At 42.5% G+C, this 10,933-nt stretch overlaps 1 protein-coding gene across 1 annotated transcript; it reads right to left on the bottom strand.

The window, feature by feature from the left end:
* Window positions 1-472: 472 nt before the first annotated feature.
* Window positions 473-5,175, bottom strand: LOC310771107 (neuronal acetylcholine receptor subunit alpha-10-like; the record flags this gene model as incomplete). Its single annotated transcript, XM_083663777.1, has 6 exons — window positions 473-871; window positions 1,022-1,251; window positions 1,647-1,932; window positions 2,546-2,792; window positions 3,100-3,254; window positions 4,969-5,175. 6 exons carry the CDS (start codon window positions 5,173-5,175, stop codon window positions 473-475), a joined length of 1,524 nt encoding a protein of 507 aa, XP_083519903.1.
* Between the last annotated feature and the right edge of the window lie 5,758 nt (window positions 5,176-10,933).

Consider the following 10,933-nt stretch of genomic DNA (forward strand, 5'->3'; position numbering starts at 1 on the left):
CGCACAGGGTAAATTTTATGAATGGAAATTGAAAACGATACGTATCATAGCGCATTTCCCAGTGCACATACGCAAATCTGAGTCATTTCGCAGTGTGTATACCTGCGTATCACGTAGACTACACCACTGGGGGTTAGGGTTATGGTTTGGGTCGGGGGGTTAAAAACGGTTACTACTAGGTTCAAAACTGGACACGTCGGGGCTTGAACCAGCTATCTCGTGATGAGAAAGTTGGAAGTCGCGCCACCCCTTCTCTCTAGGGCGGCACGTTTGACTTACTCAGACTGTCGTTACTTTCAAGCGGCCAGATTGTGGTCCCGGCACGTCATTTTAACACATTGCGTGCCGCCACCATGGAAGACCAATCCAACATTATCCAGCAGTTGTTGGATAATGTTTGATCGGTGTGCCACGGCACGGCCTGAAGAGGTGGTGGTCATTTCAGGTGTTTCTGTGGCGCTCGGGTTGCTTCTCAGACGGCCTTCCCCAGGATGAGGAGGGTCATGAAGAAGACCATGATGAAGAAAAGCCACATGAAGAAGCGGTCCATGACTTTGGCCACCTTCCTCCACTCCCCGGGGAGCACCTGTGCGTCCCGCTGGTCCTGGTAGCAGCTGGCGATGTACTGGACGTTCCTGTGCAGACCCTGCTGCTGCTGCTGGCACCCACACGGGCTCTTCAGCACCTCCTTCTTCTCCCCTTCTCCAGAAGCTCCTCCTTCCTCCTCCGAATGGTCGATGCCGACGACCAGGCCCTCCTCCCTCCGGTCCGTCTGCGTGTTGCAGTCCGCCCCGGGGTTCACAGGCTCCCCCGGCCCGTCCTTGCCATCCCTGCCTCCCCACGGCTGCATGTTCACGTCCCAGTTCTCCTGCTGATGTCAAATAATTAAAGTGAGAATCCCTGAGTCAGAGGTTGGGCTTACTTGAATATATTATATATATTATATGAATATATATAATATACATATATATACAATATAAGTGAATGATTAAGGGTCTGATGGTTACATTATTCACATCACCTGCGAAGGAGCTTGTTTCCCAGGAGGTGACCCATCTCCTCCTGCTCCCAGGCATTTGTCTTCCTCGTCCTCGTAGACGAAGCAGACGCGGGCCAGGTGGTTGAGGATGAGGCATTGGGCCCACTGCGGCACGGGCCGGGCCCCGGGGCCACAGTGATGGATGTTAATGATGAAGATTGTCAGCGCCGTGGAGGCTGTGATCATCGCCATGGTAGCGATGTAGTACTTTCCTGTTGAAAGAGCAAATGTAAAGATCGGCGAGAGCAAAAAAAACATCCAACAGTCATGCTCTAAAAACTGAAGGCTGTGGGCCCTATCTTCCCCCTGGCCTTAGGCGCTAAACTGGCGTTAAACGCAAAAAAAACACGCTTTGCGCCTGCCTACCCGTGACTCGGGAAGCATAGCATCATGTTTTTAGGCCCCGAAATGCGCTTTACGTTTTACGCTTTAAGTACAGCGTCAAAATACAGCTTCTTTCACGGCTATTTTCACACATGTGATCCCTCAGGTGTGAAGGGAAATTCCGGGAAATAGCCGTTCCTTCCTGTAGGCATGTGTGAAAACGGCTATACTGTATTTGTGTGGGTCAGGTGGTTGTCTCTCTCTCTCTCTCTCTCTCACTCACCTATGAGCGGGACGCTCTCGGAGGGCGGCATGCTCTCGGCCACCATCAGCTGGAAGACGGTGAGGGCGAGGAGCACGGTGACGCCCAGAGACACCTTCTCCCCAGAGTCGGCGGGCAGGTAGAAGCCCAGAGGAGCCAGGAAGGAGATCATCATGCAGGGGATCAGCAGGTTGAAGATGTAGAAGGACGAGCGTCTCTTCAGGTGCAGCGTGAACGTGATGTCGGGGTAGGGCTCCGAGCAGCAGCCGTACAGGTGCACGTTCTTCTTGCCTGGCATGCCCAGAACCTGCTCAGAGCAGAGAGATGGGCGGACTTGAGAATTGGTGACTTGGACTCAAGTTTGACTTGAGTCCTTGTTTTGACGACTTGCGACTTGACTTGAGACTAAATGACTTGAGACTTAAAGGAACACTCTGCCCATTTTCAACCAGCTTTGTATCATTAGAACATCAGTAGTATATCAGAAAACTGTAAACTGTTTTGAAGTCTGTCATTTAATTGGACAGTTATTGAGTGTTAAAGTGTGGACCAGTGACATCACTGGTCCACACTAACTCAAATTAATAACTCATTAACTCAAATCAACTCTCAATAACTGTCAAACTAGATGAATGATGACTAGTTTGACAGTTATTGAGATTATGTTTTTAACTCTTCTTCTTTACTTTCTTTTTTCGTTAAATTTTAATTTTATTTCATACTTGCTGATTTTATTTCTACTTATGATGTTATACAAGTAGAGGCCTCGTATAGGCCCTTGCGGGTCTCCTGCCTCTACTTTGCGCATTTCTTGTCTTGTTGATAACTTATCAGTATTTTTGTATGTTTGAATATGTGCTAAAAAAAAAAAAATAGTCGCTGTCATGCTGCTGGTGGCGAAAGCGTCAAGAGTCACTCACCTCCCACTCCACGTTGGAGACGAAGTCGGCGAGGTCGGCGCTGTCCAGAGCGTTCACCAGGTCCATCTGGTTTCCGTTGTGCGTCCAGGAGCCAAAGGTCAGCCGACACTCCTGAAGGTCAAAGGGGAAGAAGGCCACGTCCACAGAGCACGAGCTCTTGGTGATGGCCGGCTGGTCCCACATCACCTGGCCCTCACTGCTGATCACCACGTTGGTCTCCATGGAGCTGGAGAAATGGTCGTCGGCACTGTGTGTGTGTGTGGGGGGGAGGGGGGTGCAAGGGAGGAGGAGGGGAATAAAAACTTACATTTCTGCAAACCATGGATGTTCAATATGAACATTTCTTAAAGTCAAACTGAACCCGGGTCGGAGTCCGTTTCAGACTGAAAACATAACTTGTCTGAGATGACAGGTTGAGAGGCGGGTCATAGTAGCATGTCGTCGATGATTTTATTTGACAATTCTGGGGACTGGATTGGGCTTTGGCCAATATCCATAAGTAAGGTATATATAATATTTGTCCGGTATCCACGCATCACTGCTGAGTGACTGACCTGTTGTACAGGACGATGTCCGGCCTCCACACGTAGCTGCTGGGGATGCGGATGGTGTCCAGGCCTTCGTACTCATCCGGCCTCCACCTCATGTAGTCGTCCTTCCAAACCTGACGGATCCACAGGTAGGTGGTCAGGATCTGGTTCCGCTCGTCCTGACGAGAGGGCACATTTTAAAAGGTAACTAAACCCTGGCTGCCATTACTCATACTGTACACATCGCATCCTCTTAACTCCAGGTAAGGATAATTGTGCTTCTGGGTTAGGGTTCGATATATTCAGATATGTTCATCATAAGACACCAATGGCCCATATTACCACGAATGACGGATAAACAGATCCAGGATCTGTCCCTTGATCTGGTTTGGCTTAACCAGATCAAAGCAACCGCGCTATTCTGTACCACGATGCCAGTTATCATCTGGGTCTGTCAATTTGGGATTTCTTTATCAGCTCTGAGCTCGTGCACCTGAAAAATGCTCGCGAACAGGAGCTCGTCCCTGCGAAAGAGGCGTGGTTTTGTAACAACTAGCCAATCACAATGCAGTATGGACAGCTCCGATTTTACACCGTCAGACACGCCTATTTCCTCATTCATTGAAAGCCACTTCAAAGTGGCAAATTAACGGAGCTTTACTGATGTTTGTTATTGTATTCTGTTATGAGTTATGTCTGCTTTATGTTGACGATTTTCTTTTCAATTAATAATTGTTTTTGCTTGTGTTTGTTTTATGTATATGTGTGGTTTAGAATTATTTTCAACTAATCAGTTTATTGCATTATTTTTATTACTTTTTTCCACTAACATTGTAGAAGATTGTTTTCTGTCAAACTGAACTTTAGAAAGCTGTTTTTGGCAAGTTTATTTTCTGTGTAATGTTTCTGGTTATTGTTGTATTACCGTATTTGATTTCATTATGTATTTTAATTTAATTATTTTTTGTTTCTTGAATTTTATATTGTCATTTCAGACCCCAGAAAGAATAATCGCTGCTTGAGGCAGTGGTTAATGGGGATCTTAAATAAATAAATAAATAAATGTCACAATCAAAGTCTGCGTTGGATATGAGTCTGTTACTGAAGGACTGTCTAAACCAGAGGGGAACCGTCTGAAGAAATTGAAAAGAAAATAGTTTCCCCCCTAAAAATTATTTGACATAGACTTTACATCGTCTATGTAAGCAACACAAAGGGTGTGTGTGTGTGTGTGTGTGTGTGTGTGTGTGTGTGTGTGTGTGTGTGTGTGTGTGTGTGTGCGTGTGTGTGCGCGTGTGCATGTGTCTCAAATGGCTCAAGGTGGAAGACAGGGTGAAGCAGTTACAGTTGTGCCAGGTACACAGGACAGTGTATGGAGAAGTCCCAAGTTATTTTAGAGATTATTTTAAAAGGGTTAAAGACACACACACATACTCCACTAGAGGGAGCCCCACGGACATTGTACCAGCAAAGTACAACTTGCAGGTATACAGGGACTCTTTTGTCTACTCTGCTGCAGTACTCTGGAACAGCTTACCAACAGAGATAAAAGTAGATTTAAGACAAATGTGAAAAAATGGCTCAGTGGGGGACATTAGTTATAGGCTGGGGTCTGTTTTAAGGTAGTTGTATTGATTAATGTATGTTATGTGTTGCCAGTGAATTGTGTTGAACTTATGTTGTCTGAGTACATCTGTGCCTCCCTCCTCCCCTTTCCCCTTTACCAACAAGGACCATAATGGAAATAAGCGTAAGCTTTTTTATGTAATCCTTGACTGTTTTTTTTATTACACCTTACTTTTGTAAAGTTTTTTTTATGAAAATGTGTCAAATAAATCAAATCAAATCAAATGTGTGTGTGTGTGTGTGTGTGTGCATGTGTGTGTTGGTTACCATGTCTATGATCTGTGAGAGTGTGATCTGCAGTGTGACGTTGATGACGTGATCGGTGTCCTCCACCGGCAGCAGAGCCTTGGTGTAGTTAGAGAACAGATCACTCAGAAGCTTCTGGGCGTAGCGGCCATGGGCGGCCGAGCACACTGCAGCCAGAGAGAGAGAGAGACACAGAGAGAGAGAGAGAGAGCGAGAGAAGCATGTCATGTATTTATTGTATCGTAATTTAATAACTAGGTAGTCCCATTCACCTGATTTTTATTGAAAGGCTGATATCAGATACAACTACACTACACCAACTGCACAATATATGAATACGGTAATCAAAGATATACAGTGAACTTGGATTGATTGATCTACTTGGAAGTATTCAGACCCATTCACTTTTTACACCCTTTGTTAATGTTATAGACTTTATTGAAATTTGATTTTTTTTTCCATCAGTCTAACACACAATGACACATTTTTGCATTTTATTAATTTGTTTCTTTGTTTATTTTAAAATGTTTTCTTGGTATGCTTTTTTTAGAGAGATTAGTAATATTTAGCTTTTCCTAATAATAATAATAATAATAATAATAATAATAATAATAATAATAGTTGTGGCCTTGTAGTTCATTTTTGCAACACAAACTTCCTCTTCAGTCGACCAAAAGATGCAAAATGACCATCTATGTATAGGTCTTGGATGAAAACTAGCCCCTTCTCCCTCCAGGCATGGTCGTTTTTATTTGCGCATAATACAGTGCATACAGTATATCAAATACAGTAATCATTTAAAATTAGAATATTGTGCAGGAGAGGTTAGAAGCCAAAAATGGCTTATAAAGGTACCTCCCCCATATCAATATCAACAATGATACTTTACAAAGGAAATAAGAAAAAAGAAATACCGGTAGTCATTTTAACATACACATGCATAGGTTAAGTAAGTACATTTTATTTGTATAGCACTTCTCACAGAGGAAACTCACAAAGGATTAGAAAAACAAAACAACCAATCAAACAATCAATACCGGTAACAGTCAAATACAAAGAACACAGCAATACAAGACTACAGGAGCAGACAACTAAGGCCATGTTTATGACAACCGTCTCTGCATCAAACGGCAAACTAGCATTGCATCCTCACCTTTTATTTCGCATTTACACACAGCTGGTGTGATTTGCGTGCAGACTGTCAGGCTGACTGAAGCCGCAAAATGTCAAGTGAGCCAGAATAACATTGAAACTTCTGGTTAAAACCTTCACAATAATGGTCATTAAATAAACCAATAGTCTTATTGATGCATGTCCAACCAACATGCTGAATGCAAGAAGAGATCAAAAGAGATTCTCTCGACGTAATCCATCTTGTCATGCACAGGCAGTTAAGATGATTGGCTTAGAAACCCGAACCATGGCCGGCTCGACGAATCAGCGGCAGCCTTAGGCGGGCTTTCTGTGTGACGCACATGGTCTTTGTAGTTCTTTTCACTCAACACTGCTGCCGCGGAAGTGACAGGCAGTCTGAATGAAATTGAATGTAACGTTCCCAATTCTATGTATTCAATTAAAAAAAACGACCCTCAACATTTGGGAAGGCTAAGCCACACAACTAGTTTGTTATAATCGAACGTCATGCTTCGAAGGCGACTTTACGACGATGAGGACGGTGAGGACTCAATCAATGATAGACTACCACGGAGATCAGGCACAGGCACCTTCCTCCGGTCGCAAACGTGACGTCAGAGGCATGGCGATCTGATTGGTTGAAGTTAACACGCACCAGCGGTGATAGACAGATGGGTCATCCAATCACCTGCCAAGTAGCTTGGAAAAAGTGCCCGCCTCCGTCAGCGGGTCGGGGTACTGCATTCCCAGATCGACTGGTTTAGTGAAACGTAATGTGAAGCTAACCCGTCCATCTGGCAGCGTCGGGTTATTGAAAATGAGCCTTTTGGCTAAACCTGGTGTATTTACATTTCATTGTTGATTAATATGCTTTTATCTTCAATAAAGTGAACTGAACTGAAGCCCAGGCCCGGTCTCTAGTGTTGAAAGACACTTCTTCACTAACTGCAGTAGAAAGACGAGGCAGCAGGTTGAGGCAATGTGGGTTCATCCTAAAAGGAAATGATAACACACTTTGTCACAAAACAACTCCTGGAATTCTCTTTATTTTAGTTTAGTCTCCATCTTTGGTGTGCTCGGCTGTGGTGTTTCTCCAACGCGCTTTGCACAGATCACCTGTCAATCAAAGCGCGTGTGAGCGGTACTCTGACCCATATAAGTACAGTACAGTATACGTTGGCTGTTCAAGATGTCTCAAAGTTACTTATATGGTAACTGTTTGAGGGCTTCAGCTATCTACTTCTTGCACTGTCCACCTATTATGAATCTGTCTTCAGCTTTATCTGATATAACTTTTTTCTTTTCTTTTTTAAGTTGACATGATGTCAGATGTCTACATCTCTAAATCGTTTTATCTGATATGACTTTTAAGTTGACAGTGATGTCAGATCTCTACATCTCTAAATTGTTTTTCTGCGAAGACTTCTTCTACGTCTGCCTGCTGCTGTCCACATCAGCCGCTAATCTGATGTGCAGCATTTGATAGATTTACATTACATTTACATTACGTCATTTGGCAGACGCTTTTATCCAAAGCGACTTACAATAACACATTTTGGTCAGCAATAGAGCAATCAACTATGGAGCACAGTCTATGATAACTACAAATTCTGAAGGAATAGTGGTACGAGTTTAGTTTAGGATAGTATTTCTTTTTTTTCTTTTTTCTTTTTTTAAAAAAAAGAGAAAGAAGTTAGATCAAGAAGGGCCCAGATGGAGCCTGAAAAGGTGTGTCTTTAGTCTTTTCCAAAAGATCGGCAGTGATTCAGCCGTCCTGACCGAAGGTGGAAGCTCGTTCCACCATTGGGGTGCCAGGGACGAGAAGAGTCGAGATCGGGATGAGCGACTTTTGAGCGCCCGTAGCGAAGGAGGAGCGAGGCGTCCTGCACTGGTGGAGGAGCGAAGGGAGCGCTGAGAGGTTTGGAACCTGACCATAGATTGCAGGTACAGGGGAGCTGACTGGTGTACTGCCCTGTAGATTTATGTTTGTAGATTCAACCTTTCCAGCACATGCCGTTATCCTCTAGGTTTCTGACCCCCAGGCCAGCTCTTCCGACTTCAAGGGGGAAAAACACCTCACCCACCCTGCCGCCGGACGAACTGAATGCCTTTTATGCAAGGTTCGACCCCTCCGCCAGACCACCTACATACCTCCCTCCCTACTAGGGATGTTCATCAATTGTCGAAAATCGATGATTGATCGTTAAGGATTGGAATCGATCCTGTGGAATTTGGATCGATTTTGTTATTATAAAAAAAAAAAAAAAAAAATTGGACTAGGTTTGGGTGGAATTCGTTCCTCCTCGCCCCACTCCATTGCACAGCCGACTAACGTGAGGTGGAGCTTCATATAGTCTCTAGTTTTCTGGCTGGGCACGGGCCTTTGTGCCAACAAAACTGTTTTAAACATGGGGAATTCACACCGGCATGCGCCGGGGACAGCAGAGTGTTGGAGAGGAGACACATTGAAATAAAGAGTTCATTGAGGAGAACACGTTGTCTTTCGTATTTTCTGCCATAGGCATTCATTTTGTAAAATATATATATATATATATATATATATATATATATATATATATAGTATAATATGAGTAAGTATTAATATGATCGATAATCGATAATCGATAATTGATCGTTAATTTTCACCGATTATCGATTATGGAAAATTTTCAAAATGAACATCCCTACTCCCTACCCCCACACACCCTAACCCCACCAAAACTGCAGGAACTGTACAACCAGGTGCCTCAGGAAGTCCCGGAAGATCATCAAGGACACGACCCACCTGCACAACATCCTGTTCTCCCTGTTGCCCTCAGGGAGAAGATACAGGGTCCCCGAAAGCACACACAGGCCATGAGACTCCTCAATAAATAACACAAACACCTGTATTATTGTCGAAAGAAGATAATATAAGAGAGGGCTACGACTAGGGATGTCAACGGTTAACCGTTAATCGATTAACCGTCGCTAACGTCGTTGTTCGGTTATTGCTGTCGGTCTATCAGTTAATATTAAAAAAAAAATTTTTTTTTTTTTTTTTTTTTTTGGACACGTTTTTTTAGTTTCCTTGCAGATTTTGCACAGTGTTTTGCATCATGCAACTATTTTGTTCAAATTTTGTTCAATTGTTGGCAGCAAATCGAAATAGGCTATATTTTGTTTAAGTTTTTATGCTGCAAAAGACAGTAGGCCTAATGTGAAAAAATCAAAAGAAATAACAGATTGTTGTTGTTGTAATGTTTACATAAACAGGAAATAAAGCTCTCAAAAATATATTTCCTTGTCATCCATATAAGAGCCAGAATGATTTTGGAATGATTACCTGATCAAAATGTGGCAATAAACTTATAAATTTCAGCAAAGCCAACAAAAAATAAAGGCATAATTCTAACACAAAAAGCATTAACATTTCAGCATCTAAATAGACACGCCTTGTTTGGGCATGAGCTCATTGAGTAAATAGACAAAAAAAAAAATTTTTTTTTTTTTTTTTTTTTTTTTTAATATTAAAAAATTATGAATTAACCGATAGGTTAATCGATTATTAGCGTCGGTTAATCGAAAGTGAAATTAACCGAAAATTGACATCCCTAGCTACGACGCTCTGGATCAAGGTTGATAAATTTAAAAAAGAAGGTGCTCTTTGGAACTCAAAAGGGGAAAGTCCATAAGCAAATAGAAAAAAAGTCCAAGGCAACTCTTCTTATGAATAAAAAGCCTTTATTCTATCTTGGCTAGTTCAAACACTCCAACATGTTTCGGCCTAAGCCTTCATCAGGGACAATCTGAATGAGCCGAACCCCAGTGCTGACAGATAACAAGGTCTTGATTACCAATGACCAACAGCTTGTGCCTAGTCATGTCATAGTAAATCACATCAGTTACATCTGTAAAGCCTGTAGGGGTCAGCAAATCCCAGATACTTTGAATACAGATTAACAACAAATACATCAAAAATCCATGAAACATCACAGGAAAATACAATAAAAGACCAAGATGACTACTTACACAGTAGAGTATAGAATATACACTGGCCATTGCATCAAACCCATAACTTATTAAAGGCATCAATAAATGAGGCATTCATAAACAGGACAACAAATCAATAGAATCATTAAGACCAGGGGGGACAGTAGCCTGTAATTTGTGAATCCACCGGCTTTCTTTTTGGTTCAAGGCTTTCTGTCTATCTCCTCGTCGGATGGTCTTATTGTATTATTGTCGTTTGCACACTTCCACTTGTAACAGTCACAAATGCCTAGATCCTCTGTTTTGGGAACATTATTTGGTTGCAATTACATGTTGGTCCACTGTGTGGCGCTCCTTGTTATTGTGTTCGGCTTTACGGCAACAACTTATTTTACGTTACTTCCTTCTCAGTCTGCCTCCATGCAAGACGCAAGTCACACTCTTCTCTGTGACAACTTGGTGTGTGTGAATCAGGTGTGAATTAACGTTACTCCATATCCAGCTTCTACATGTGTGTAGAGAATTAGTGCCATAGAGACCAGCCTTTATATGGTCGACAAGTTACTATAGCAATGAATAAACAGTCTGTGTGCAAACCCACAACTGCCGTGGCTTTGATTGAGTCTGTCATGTTAGCTGGCTATCCAGGAGGCTAACAGAACACCACCCAAACTTGTTACACACTGACAAGTGGACACTTTTTTATATTTATTCTATCTTATTCTATTTGAATACTTTATTACTTCTACTTTTATTACCTTTCTTATTTTACCGTTTGCCTCAACCGCCTTACATACACTGTTTACTTTGTTTGACCTATTTAACTATTGCCTTATTGTTGTTGTGATTGTGTTTGCTGTGATTGTGTACCTATTTACCT

The sequence above is a fragment of the Poromitra crassiceps genome (genome assembly GCF_964638095.1).
Source record: "Poromitra crassiceps genome assembly, contig: HAP1_SCAFFOLD_357, whole genome shotgun sequence".
NCBI classification, from domain to species: Eukaryota; Metazoa; Chordata; class Actinopteri; order Beryciformes; family Melamphaidae; genus Poromitra; species Poromitra crassiceps.